Source organism: Cydia amplana, chromosome 1 (genome assembly GCF_948474715.1).
Source record: "Cydia amplana chromosome 1, ilCydAmpl1.1, whole genome shotgun sequence".
Lineage (NCBI taxonomy): Eukaryota > Metazoa > Arthropoda > Insecta > Lepidoptera > Tortricidae > Cydia > Cydia amplana.
Window position 1 is genome coordinate 25,284,877 of NC_086069.1, and position 13,803 is coordinate 25,298,679.

Below are 13,803 nucleotides of genomic sequence, written 5' to 3' on the forward strand. Positions count from 1 at the left end.
AGGGTTGCCTTATACAAACTTTAAAAGTCCTAACTAAATTCCGGATTTTTAAGCAAATTTACTGACTTGTCGTCGCAACATCTAGTCGGTACAAAGCGATGAAACATAACGAATTTCAATGATCCGACTCCCCCTGGGAAAAATATCGTATTTGAAACGCTGCTTTCATCGTTTTATAAAAATCTTTAGTAGTACACTTCATAAGGTTCTTTTACTAATGAATTATTTTAGTGTTCAAACGCACCGCGCCTACAACCTTTTTTGCATTGCCCCAAGATTGACTGGTAGAAAATGCCTCGCGGCTATAAGTTTCGCTTCATTTTTCTTTTGTGCATTAAGTTTAAATAAATAAATACCTACCTATCTTATTCACTTTTCCGGCCGCATTCCCGACAATGCCGAAAATTCTTATTATGTCAAGAAAATTCCTAAAATCTGGTAACCCCGTCATCGTACGCCCGTATTTCTCCGCTCGCATACACGTACTCGTAGGTACACGTGTGTACACACATCACATAGGGTGTAGTCATGGTCCACGTTTTCAGGCCACTTGCTCTGGGTTCATTGGATTTTGCTAATAATGATGAAGTGAGAAAGTGAGTTTAAATTTCAGTCACTTAAATGATAGATTTGGTTTTAAGATTTTAAATTTCTCGCACGGTTTTCCTTTCATTTTAGCTTTAAGTCAATACATCCTCGCCTTGTACAAAATGTAATTTTGATACGATATGTACAAGGTACAAGGATGTACAAAATTATACATCCTTACAATTAAACATCCTCACATCCTTGTACAAAATATAATGTTGATACGGACATTACTCCATTACTTCACATCATTATATATTTCTCATGTGCTGCTATTCTTAGTTCAAATCATAGTGTTGTTTAATATATTAAGTACTTGTTTAAATGAATTAAGCCAGTGCGTTATAATATAAATTTGTCATGGCTAATCAATTGTTTCATGTTTCGCAATTATTATTTAAATTGCAATTAAAGTTAATTGACGACACTGCTGGAGGGGTGGCCAATTTGACTCAGGGCAAATGGCAAATATAAATTTGTTCTTTTTAATCCAAACCTTCATCGAAAATTCTGAACGATCGGATATATCATGTGTCATAGTTCCGGTGCTCATAAACATCATAAATTAAGCTAAATGAATGGCCATCCTGGCTTTAATGGATGTTTGTTCAAGCATAGCGCCGTCAACAGTCACAGCCCGTCTGTTGGGGACATCAACGTGTTGCCCATAACAACATTAACAACCACTAACTACACAATATACTAATGGGATTTTCATGAAGGGTCTGTACTCCGCGCGATGAGTTATGGGCCTATACCGAAATGTGTCAAAAACGCTATTGACTATTCTTTAGGATACTGACATTCAATTAACCGAGCCTCATAAAAGAGCATTTAGTCTTACCATGTTTCGAATGAGCTCGGGGTTGATCACAAGATTCACAAGGTTTACTCCGGTTTACCGACACACGTTTTCTGTTTTGCGCCTTGACATAATAATATGGTTTATTTTACGTACATAGTTAATTCCTTATTGTAAAGTACATCGATTTAATATGGAAAAGCCTTGTTATCATACCTAAAATTAAATTATTCTCAAATAATCCTATTATATTATGAAAGTCTAAGTGACCTACAATTTGTTTGGATTTAATTTCTAGCTATGTAGTTTGTACTTACCCATAAGAATCAGCGCCGTGAGGGCCACATGAGCCATCGGCAACGCCATAGCACCGTCACTTCGACACTTCACAACACTTCACTTCAATTCAAAGGAAAATGCCGGTAACGAAACAAATACGAAACTGGGGTAGCCGCGCTGCGGCCGGGCGCTGCCCGAATCTGGAACAAACAATGTTACATTATAATTATTTTGTCGTATATTTAAGAAAAATGTGTACCTATACGTATTTTAGGACAGATATCCGGATTTTTTCGGGACATCCCGATTTTTAGGGTTCCGTACCCAAAAGGTAAAAAGCGGCCAAGTGCGAGTCGGACTCGCCCATGAAGGGTTCCGTATTTAGGCGATTTAAGACGTATAAAAAAAAAACTACTTACTAGATCTCGTTCAAACCAATTTTCGGTGGAAGTTTACATGGTAATGTACATCATATATTTTTTTTAGTTTTATCATTCTCTTATTTTAGAAGTTACAGGGGGGGGGGACACACATTTTACCACTTTGGAAGTGTCTCTCGCGCAAACTATTCAGTTTAGAAAAAAATGATATTAGAAACCTCAATATCATTTTTGAAGACCTATCCATAGATACCCCACACGTATGGGTTTGATGAAAAAAAAATTTTTGAGTTTCAGTTCGAAGTATGGGGAACCCCAAAAATTTATTGTTTTTTTTCTATTTTTGTGTGAAAATCTTAATGCGGTTCACAGAATACATCTACTTACCAAGTTTCAACAGTATAGTTCTTATAGTTTCGGAGAAAAGTGGCTGTGACATACGGACGGACAGACAGACGGACAGACGGACAGACGGACAGACGGACAGACAGACAGACATGACGAATCTATAAGGGTTCCGTTTTTTGCCATTTGGCTACGGAACCCTAAAAACGGGACCCTATTACTAAGATTTCGCTGTCCGTCCGGCAATATGTACCTACATATGACATCCACCCAAAGTACCCAAACTTATTGTTGCGAAACGATGCCGATGTTGAAAACAATATCGTGCCAACAGAACCGAAGTGAAATCGATGATTACTTTATTCCGTTAAATCGGTTAACTGCTATTTTTATTTCGAATTTACTACATCCTCTTTACACATTTTGCAATAGTAAATTGTGATTATTTATTGCATTATATTTTATAAGTATAAATATAAAGCATTGAACGTATGATACCTACACTTTTTTATTTGATTTGCTGATTTAGGACTATTTCATAGCCCAAGAAGTTTCAAACTTGAAAGACTTGTCACTTAGCTAAAAGTCTAAAAATGAAAAGACATGCAGGTAAAACAGAAAGATTTTGTAAAAAAATACCAACTGAAATCCGTTATCAAAAAAGATTTTTAAACAGTGGTTCGTTCACTATACATAGCTTTTGTAATGAATAAAAATCCTACCTCCGTCTTTACTTAGCAAACAACAGTGTTTTTGGACTTTTTGGCAGCCTTAATTTCATGGCTGTGTAAGCCGAGACAGGCGGCTCCGCACTTGGCACTTAAACGCGACATGGATGGCGGTTGCCGGCTGTAGATATTTGCCTGCGAATGTCGTGTAAACATACGAAGCAAAGCTTCCGACTTTTCAGAGTTATCGACCCCCATGTGCAGTCACCATCAGATATATAAAATGAATTTATAAAAATCAGACTACAATTAGAAGGTGCTGGTGTCAGCATATTTATGGGAGTTAAACTTATGAGCTTCTCTACCGGTCCTATTCGTTTTATCGTTGCCTATACGATACTGGACACCAGGTTTCTGCTTCCACAAATATTATTAATCTTACGATAAGGTATGTACATTCTTGACAAACAATTCATAAATTCTGGTACTGAATAGTTCGTGCATTGGCTTAGTAACAAAAGGTTTCCAACCGCGCTATAAATTCAGAGCTTGGACAGGAAAACAGAAGCATTATACTCGTTTTCGCGGATAAAACGAGGCTTCATTATTTATTAAGTCTGTTAGCTCATTTAGCCACAAACTGAGCTGAGCTAGTAATTTATTTATGCTTTAATCAGCGTTTATTGCGGTCAGAGCAAAAATAGAGCAGGGGATGAGTTGGGTGTTTAAAAAAAACTAATTAGCAGTTTGAAACAACTCTAGAATCTAGATATTAAATCTAAAAAAAAAACTCGTTAACCATCTCAAAGGTCTGGGCGGGGCAATCAAGGCTTATCTCAGGTCCAGTTTCAAAATGGTCCTGTAGGCTATAAAACCACGCTGCGCCTAACGTAAATTAACTATGCTCAGTTCATTATAATCTATCTAATACCTTTAAACGAGCAATTCTTGTTTATATATATTTATATATATATATTTTTTTTTTTTTTTCGGGGATCTCGGAAACGGCTCTAACGATTTCGATGAAATTTGCTACATGGGGGTTTTTGGGGGCGAAAAATCGATCTAGCTAGGTCTTATCTCTGGGAAAACACGCATTTTCGAGTTTTTTTATGTTTTCCGAGCGAAGCTCGGTCACCCAGATATTGAACTTATAAGTTTGTTATTTTATGACTTCCACACCGACATCCACTAACTAGACTTCAAGTATTTCGAGTAATGAAAGCTGCATAAGCTGTACTAAGTAAGTACTACCATCAACTTATCACTACCGCCACATTCATTAAAAACTAGGTCGTCCAAATGAATAATTCACCGCAGGTAGGACTCCATTTCATTACGCTTTGGCTTTGCCCAAACACATCATTACTTTACTTGCCACTAGAATGTGCATATAAAAGGACTCGCGTTCACGACTCATAATAAACGTAAGTATATAGGTAGAGCTGGTATAGTCGGAGCAAAAAAGTTGCAAACAGTTATAGTGACAAGGTGTGGTAGTGCCACCAAAGGTGCCAAATTTCTATGTATAATATGACCTATCCTATCCTATGTAAAATATAATTTAATGTAAATTGAGTGACTTCTTGATACTCACTAATCGTCGTCTAAACTGCGTGTGTGCTTCAATATGAGGGACCTAGTGGCAGGCAATCAACACCCAACCATGAACCCCAAGTGTTCGGTCACGCTATACACTAGAGATGCCACGAATATTCGGCAACTATTCGGTATTCGGCCACTTTGCCGAATATTCGGTATTCGGCCGAATGTTGTCTACTATTCGGCCGAATACCGAATATCTGTTGTACCTACTTAAAAAGAAAAATTGCACAATAAAAATAACCAAAAACTATGTAGGTATATTTAGAATGTGTTCTTGGAAAGTTGTTAAATACGAAGACCCTTTTTTGAGTATTTGTTTATTAAAAACATTTTATTTTTATCATGAGTCTGTTTTGTTTGACTCTATTAATTAATGCTGTTCAACAAAAATATATCTTAAACGTCATCTAACGTTGAGCTTTGTTAGCGATCAGTTTTCATAATAATTGTGACTCAAAATGTTCGCATGTCATGCCGAATATTCGGTCGCCGAATATTCGGTATTTGGCCGAGAGAGGGGCCGAATATTCGGTATTCGGCCAAAACCACTATTCGGGGCATCTCTACTATACACTGTTTATTTTGAGTACCACACACGGCTTCCCCCTAATTTATGTGCTCCGATAATGGACATCTATAGTTGTACTTTTTTATGGCAGGATATTGCTTTTGTAAGTTACTGCGTATTTCCTTTACAAATTTGCTTACATTACAAGTGTGAGAAATTGATTAGGTGCTCCCTAAAATTCGTAACGTAACATGCCTGAAACACAAAGACGAAAAAACTGGAATGAATTACGAAATTAGAAGAGTGTATAAAATTAATAAGTAGTTTTGATTTATTTACAGTGTTAGTGGTATTAGTTGCTATAAGTATTCCCAATTTTAGGTATATCTATGTCAAACGGTCTCCGAGAAAAACCGAGGTCTTCAAGACCGAAGTGATCCCATAAGAACGCTAACAAAGTTTTTAAACTCCGCATCTCTAAAAAGCGGTACCGTAAAATGGGGTGAGTAGGGGCAAAACTGACATTCAAACCTCGATAACATTATATTTTTACATATGCAAACTGAATTGTGTACCTATAACTGTATTGTATAATAAGTGTTCCGGACGTTTGTATTTTAGTTTTTATTTTATTTTGGGTAGTTCCATTTCATAACTTTGACGATAAACAGGAAATCCCACCTCACCCCGTAGTCCCTCGTAATTGGGGTGAGATGGGATTTCATACAAAGGTGATTTTGGAAGATTGTTGGATCGATTTTTTTTTATGAGTATTACTATAGCTCCATTTTAAATTGGGATACATTATTTTTGGAGCAGTAGCCTTAAAATTCCATCTCACCCCCCTTTCATCCCTTCTCTCCCCATTCATAACCCAAATCTCCCCGCGACCCCTACTCACCCCATTTTAGGGTATACAGTGTTTACATACCATCAAATGACATTAGCTCAATGAGTTGTAAGCAATGAAAAGTGCTAAACGAAACATAAATTGTAAATTGATGTCTTCATATTAGCCATTCGCGATGACATCACTCTAGTAATTTGTCAGCGTCTAGGCTAGTGAGTATACACAATTACACAGTGGTCGTTCGTTGTTAATTTAGACTATTTAGAGACTATTTTTGTACAGAAGAGGGTGTTAGACGATATGCAACTTACCTTACCCAGAATAGCTGCAAAATAGCTAGTAAAATAGTGATCCAAAAAATAATAGAGAAAAAATATAAAAATCATATACATAGTTATAAGGCTTCTATAAACTTTGCAACAAATGGCATGCGATTGTAGAAAATTGATGCCTAAGTAGGAGCCACGTACCTATTGAATCCATCGATCAAATGCCCCAATGTATTGTAAGACTCACGAAACATTAGGAAATTATTAAGTATTACTGTTTCCGGGTACCTGTGTTTAATTAGTACCTACTTAAACTATACCTACATATACATAAACTATAACTATACCGACAAATACGAAATCCGTTCTGCCGTTTATGCGTGTTACCAAACGACCATCGTCCGTCCATCCCCACAAACATTCGTGTTTAAAGAAGTATTTTCTGTAAGTACCTATAACTCACCTAATAGCAAGCAGTTATCAATGAGTTATCATACGAGACTAGACATGGACTGAAGTGATTGCCAGTTTGGACTCCCCCGTAGCGAGACACTGGATTAGTTGGTTTAGGCCACAGATATAGGAAGGAAGGAGATCGGGCATGCCCGGCGATTTGTATTGAATACGCCTGTCGCAAGTTCTTGAACCCACACAAAGCACCAGTAATTATAAAGACAACGCACGCCCACACCTAAAGTACGCACACTTGTAGATGGACGCTCCTATTGCACAATACACGCGCATCATTTCAATGCGTGTGTACATGCGAACGACCAGCGAGTCGTGTCATCACGCACGCACACAACGACAATTACGGGAACTGAGCCGGGACACCGTGATATCGATATTTGATCGACTGTCGGAAAATACTGTGTGTCGATAACTTCACGAACACTATTCAAATATAAATATTCGGAATCATTGTTCTTAATTGCCTAAAATTTATGGAATGTACAGTTGCATATATTACTTTATCTACACACATATTAAAAAATGTCATATTATGATGTGTTCAGAAAAAAGCGGCCAAGTGCGAGTCGGACTCGCCCATGAAGGGTTCCGTATTTAGGCGATTTATGACGTATAAAAAAAAAAACTACTTACTAGATCTCGTTCAAACCAATTTTCGGTGGAAGTTTACATGGTATAATGTACATAATATATTTTTTTTAGTTTTATCATTCTCTTATTTTAGAAGTTACAGGGGGGGGCACACATTTTACCACTTTGGAAGTGTCTCTCGCGCAAACTATTCAGTTTAGAAAAAAATGATATTAGAAACCTCAATATCATTTTTGAAAACCTATCCATAGATACCCCACACGTATGGGTTTGATGAAAAAAAAAATTTTGAGTTTCAGTTCGAAGTATGGGGAACCCCAAAAATTTATTGTTTTTTTTCTATTTTTGTGTGAAAATCTTAATGCGGTTCACAGAATACATCTACTTACCAAGTTTCAACAGTATATTATTATTCTTTATTTCAGATAATAATTTATCCATAGAATTGTTAGTTTGGCTTATGACTACGTTAATTACTTAATTACTACTACATTAAATAATAATAACTATTTAATTACTATTATATTTACCCAAAATTTCAAAAAGGTGCAATCCACCCTCTCTGCTATGACCTTAAGTATACTATTGTGACTGCCCCGCACCCGATACAACAGAGACGCTATTCGTTTACGCCGGATGGCATAGAAGTCATCAGTTCGTTCCGCGGCGAACATCCCTGAAGCGCTGCAGTAACGGGGCAGTCCCAACAGCATCCTGAAGGCGTCGTTATATTGGATTCGGAGGGCGTTGTATGCCTTTTGAGTATAGTTGACCCATAGACTGCTCGTGTAAAATACTTGACAGTACGCCTTGAAAAGGGTAATTTTGACTTGTTTCGAACAGCGAGCAAATCTACGGGCCAACATGTTACTCCGCACCGCCAACGCCCTCCTTTCCCTTTCAATGTCGAGGTCATCTTTCAAATTTTCACACAGGATGTGTCCCAAGTATTTAAATTGTGTAACTCTTTCCAGTGATTTACCATTCAGTTGTATTTTATGGTACACATTGGGATTCATCCTGTGTGACCTGAAAACCATATATATTCACTTTTACCGGCATTGTAAATAAGTCCATGTTTTTTCGCATATGACTCACACGTTTTCAGCATTTGCCTGAGAGCACATACCGAGGGGCTCAGCAACACCATGTCGTCCGCGTAGCTAATATTATTGACGCTAACTCCATCTACATGACAACCTACATGCATGTTGCTGAGCTCCTCGATCAGACCGAGAGTTCAGAGACGAGAGTATAGTTCTTATAGTTTCGGAGAAAAGTGGCTGTGACATACGGACGGACAGACAGACGGACAGACAGACAGACAGACAGACAGACAGACATGACGAATCTATAAGGGTTCCGTTTTTTGCCATTTGGCTACGGAACCCTAAAAAGGTATTCGAAATAATAACATCGAATTTTTGATTATTAATTTATTATAGAGCAATAAAAAACAATAATTTCCTTTGTGCAAATGCACAGATAAGAAAATTGTTATAACAATACACGTTGTCATTTAGGGGTCCTTATATTACGTTTTCTGAACGCATTATAGACATTTTTAGATATGAGTGTAGATAAAATATCTAATACACAGCCACATAGCAGCCACATACTATAAAATGACATTTCATAGTATGTGGCTGCTATCCATTTTTCTTTAATTTTGGGATCACTTGGAAATCTATGAATATATATAAAGTAACTTTATTATTAGTTACGATTACACTCGATCCACGATATCGAGTTAGTACTAGATATTGGACATTATTGTTACGTGGTATTTTTGCACCTGGTCCAACCCAAACAATGCAATTATTACTTTATCATTTACTCTTATCTGTATTTTTACCCAAACCGGTCGTCGCAATAGATAGGTATTATACTAAATTAAAGTACGTTGCTATAGAAAAGGGATTATTTCGCACTAAAAATTATTTTAAAATATCGAAATTCACTCGAAGTTTTTTATCACTATTAGCACATGTGTAGGTACATTTTGTACAAACCATTAGGTAAACAATTACACAAAATTTATACTTAACAACATTATAATAATATATTATATTAAAGACAGTAACCATCTTTAAATTTTTAAATTATTTTTAGCGTCAACTAATCCTGGGCTGGTTGTATCGATACGTGTGGCCGATAGGTGCCGCACAGCACTATCCAAGCGGAGCACATCGCTGCTGCACTATGAGAAAATTTCTCATTGAGTGAATCGTTTTGTACCCAGTTCATTGCGGCGTAAACACTGTACTTTGCAATCATGTTACTTGCATAGCAGCAATGTATAATGAAACATATTAAATGACAAGCAAGTGTAAGCTTACATGGATACAAGTCGGAATATTACGTTGAATTCGTGGTTTTATTTGAAATAAGTAGTATTTACCTGTGAAAAGTGATCCTATGGTGAGGAAATTAATCAAATCACTGCGATGTTTACAAGTAATTATTGCACAACTCGGCATTTTGGAAAAAAACAGAACTTTTTCGGTGAACAGCGCGCGTGCACACTCGGTAACAACGGACGGCGAACTGGCGGCGTTGTATGCTCAATGAGCTAACAACTGCGACACGGCCGCCGGCGGCTTGTCCGCTCTCTAGTATTATATGCTCTGAGGTTTAGGCGGAGTATGTCACTTTCTTAGGAGGTCACTTTCGAGTTAGGCCACGTTCTGAGGACGTCACATTCTGAGTACGACACTTTCTGAGAACGCCACTTTCTGAGGACGTTACATTTGGAGTAGAGATGCCACGAATATTCGGCAACTATTCGGTATTCGGCCTATTCGGCCACTTTGCCGAATATTCGGTATTCGGCCGAATGTTGCCTACTATTCGGCCGAATACCGAATATCTGTTGCACCTACTTAAAAAGAAAAATTGCACAATAAAAATAACCAAAAACTATGTAACGATATTCATCTCTCATTCTGTGGTATAGCTGTGTCCCTACTTACGTAAGTAAAACTTACAGGTGTAAAGGCGGCCTTATTTGGAGTACGTCACTTTCTGAGTACGTCACGCTGTACGGCATACGGCAGCTTTTATGTATGACATACAGGGTGTTTTTTTCAGTGGCTATTGAAGGGAAATACGAATCTATAGACGATAACGGAAAACTGTCATTGACGTTCGGATTCAGACTGCAAAAGCAATACCTACTGCAAATATAAAAAAAAACCACCTGTATGTCATACATAAAAGCGGCCGTATGCCGTACAGCTAATAATATTATGATTGCTGGTATCCATTGTTCGTGCAGGCGTACGTTGCACGTGCATGCTAAAAAAGTGACGTACTCAGAAAGTGGCGTTCTCAGAAAGTGATGTACTTAGAATGTGACGACCTCCGAAAGTGACAAACTCAGAATATGGTGTCCTCAGAACGTGACCTAACTCGAAAGTGACGTCCTAAGAAAGTGACATACTCCGCCTAAACCCATTTTAAAATTACAATTACAAACAAACACAAAATAGTAATTAATAGTCGTTCATACAGTCGATCACATGCAAACTATTCGGAGGCGGAGTATGTCACTTTCTTAGGACTATTAATATGTATTTTGTGTTTGTGTTCGTTTGTAATTGTAATTTTAAAATGTACCTACCTTTTTATTTTTATTTGTAGTATAAATAAGGCTGAAATTTAAATTTAATATTTTTAACCATAACCATGTTGAACTGTGTACATAATTTTAATTTTAATGTAAGTAATTGAAATAATTTTAATGTAATATGGATTGTTATCTGCAAATAAATATGAATGAATTTAAAGGATTTTAAGTTTAAGGCTAGTCCGCTACAGCTTCAAAAGCTTATTGAACTTTCTCTAACAACAAATATCATAATAAATACAAATCTCAGCTTTAATTAAAGATTAAGTAAGGTATATTAATATGTAGATTATATTATTGGGGCATATAAATAGGTTTAACTCTAAATTTCTAAAAAAATCCACTCGTGTGTGGTGTGTAGGTACACTGCAGAACACCAAACCCGTATAAAATGTCGGTTTACTAATAAAACGCGGTGCAGGAGTGGCACGACTGCGGAGTGACGGAAGGTTATTTTTGGGCCTCCATTATCCAGGAATGGAGACGCGTTCCTGTTTATATTTCACAACTTATACGCGGTATTGGCTGGAATAACAAATTCAGTTGTTTAGGGGAAAATTGGTTTACATTATTTATAGTAGCCAGAGCCAGCTTTTGGCAAAAAATAATTCATATGTGAAAAAAATATCAATGCAGAATCCTACATGCGCTTTAAAGTGATTTGGAATCCGTTGCGGCACTTCGCTACATTCGCAAGAAACGACGCACGAGACGTGTGGCACTTCCTCATTTTCTCGTTGCACGGTTGCAGTCACTAATAGACTTAAACTGTGCTAATGACACTACAAGTATACCTACTTGAAGAAAGAGAATGCATTGGCTTGTGGTTTCCAGACATCGCCTTGGAACAAAAGATATGTAATCTACGTACCTCATTTATACATAACAATAGTCTGGAACTCTGGATCACTATGGAACTAGTATACTTATTTAAAAGAAATAGTAAGGTACCTTACGTTTAGCCTGATCTCAAAATTTACCATGAAATCCTGAATCATATCTTATAACCTTATAAGTCTAGGTACCATACGTGCATACGTAGAGAGATAAAGCGAGATAGAGCTTGGTTTCTATAATGGGCATACTTTTCCTCGTTATTATCAATTCTATATAGGTATTAACCTATATAGAATTGATAATAACGATCGTCGTCAAGAGAAAGGCCAAGGAAAGCCTCTGCACGAAGTTGCATGCTACGCCATTTTGTTTGCATTGGTCATTGATCAGAAAATCGATGATAACATTCTGAAAAAAATTAACCATGTAGAGTATGGTTCCATTTACCTCTACCGACTCCAGAATTATGTAGAAATTCAGACGCATTTAGTAAGACTTTGTGTCCAAAAATACCTGTTGGGTCCAAGGACCGGAAAACCCCTCTTTACGCTTAATCCTATCCATTCGGTAACCCAATCAATTCGGTTACCGTATCATTCGGTAACCCTATCATACTGTTACCTGATTGTAACGGTAAGCTTATTGAAACGGTAACCTTAACCTTTAACCGAGTTAATCTCAAAACCCCATCGCGTTAGGGTTTTTGTTAGGGGTTTTTAACCGGTTTTTATTCAGATATGGTAACCTTTATTATCGGTTGCTTATTGGTTTGCTACATTCGTATTTAGTGATGTGCCGTCAGTCAAATACCTACTAAAAGAAAAAGTTAATTTATTAATAGAACTAATAGTTTATTTTGTTATTTTTGTATTTTTTTTTTAATTTTGCTTATTTTAATGTTTTTGTTTATTTTAATGTTTTGGTTTATTTTACTTACTTTGTCTATTTTTTTATTTTGTTTATTTTACTTATTTCATTTATTTTATTTGTCATTAATTTTGTTAATTTTATTTATATAATTTATTTTGATTATTTTATTTATTTTGTTTATTTTATTTTTATTTTTTATTTTATGTATTTGATTTACTTTATTTACTTTATTTACTTTATTTACTTTATTTACTTTTTTTACTTTATTTACTTTTTTTACTTTATTTACTTTTTTTACTTTATTTACTTTATTTACTTTATTTACTTTATTTACCTTATTTACCTTATTTACCTTATTTACCTTATTTACCTTATTTACCTTATTTACCTTATTTACCTTATTTACCTTATTTACCTTATTTACCTTATTTACCTTATTTACCTTATTTACCTTATTTACCTTATTTACCTTATTTACCTTATTTACCTTATTTACTTTATTTACTTTATTTACTTTATTTACTTTATTTACTTTATTTACTTTATTTATTTTATTTATTTTATGTATTTTATGTATTTTTTTTTTATTTTTTTTTTATTTTATTTTTTTGTTTATTTTATTTATTTTATTTATTTTGTTTATTTTATTTATCTTATTTATTTTATTAGGATAAAGTTCATTTATTTAACTTAAAAGGTAATAATAAAAAAACATTACAACTAACTATGAAATTATGAATTAAAAATTTAAAACCTAAACTAAAATTAAAATAAACCTACTTAAAAATTAAACTAATACTTATAATATTATATAAAAACTAAAATGCAATACTAATAAAATAGATGTAAATAATATAATTTATTTGTTTTTTTTTTATTTATTTCATTTATTTTATTTGTTTTATCTATTTTATTTGTTTTATTTATTTTAGAAACTTACAAAATTAAAAGTAGTAGTATGTAACTACAAAAGTTAAATTAATTCAGAATAACATTCTAATTGAATAAAACGTTATTTAGTATAATCCTACATCTGGAATAAATATTCCGTTTTGTCTTTTTCATTTAAAATAAAAGTGTCATGATTTATTCACTTTCTATTTATTCTAAAA

The 13,803-nt window shown here is 35.1% G+C and overlaps 1 protein-coding gene across 16 annotated transcripts in view; it reads right to left on the reverse strand.

The window, feature by feature from the left end:
- Positions 1–13,803, reverse strand: part of LOC134651085 (cell adhesion molecule Dscam2) — a 105,438-nt gene that overhangs the window by 79,035 nt on the left and 12,600 nt on the right. For all 16 annotated transcript variants that reach the window (XM_063506076.1, XM_063506092.1, XM_063506100.1 and 13 more), the window contains exon 2: positions 1,708–1,869. In XM_063506076.1, coding sequence (XP_063362146.1) covers positions 1,708–1,756 — 49 coding nt within the window. In that variant the 5' untranslated portion in view covers positions 1,757–1,869. The remainder of the gene's footprint in view (positions 1–1,707; positions 1,870–13,803) is intronic.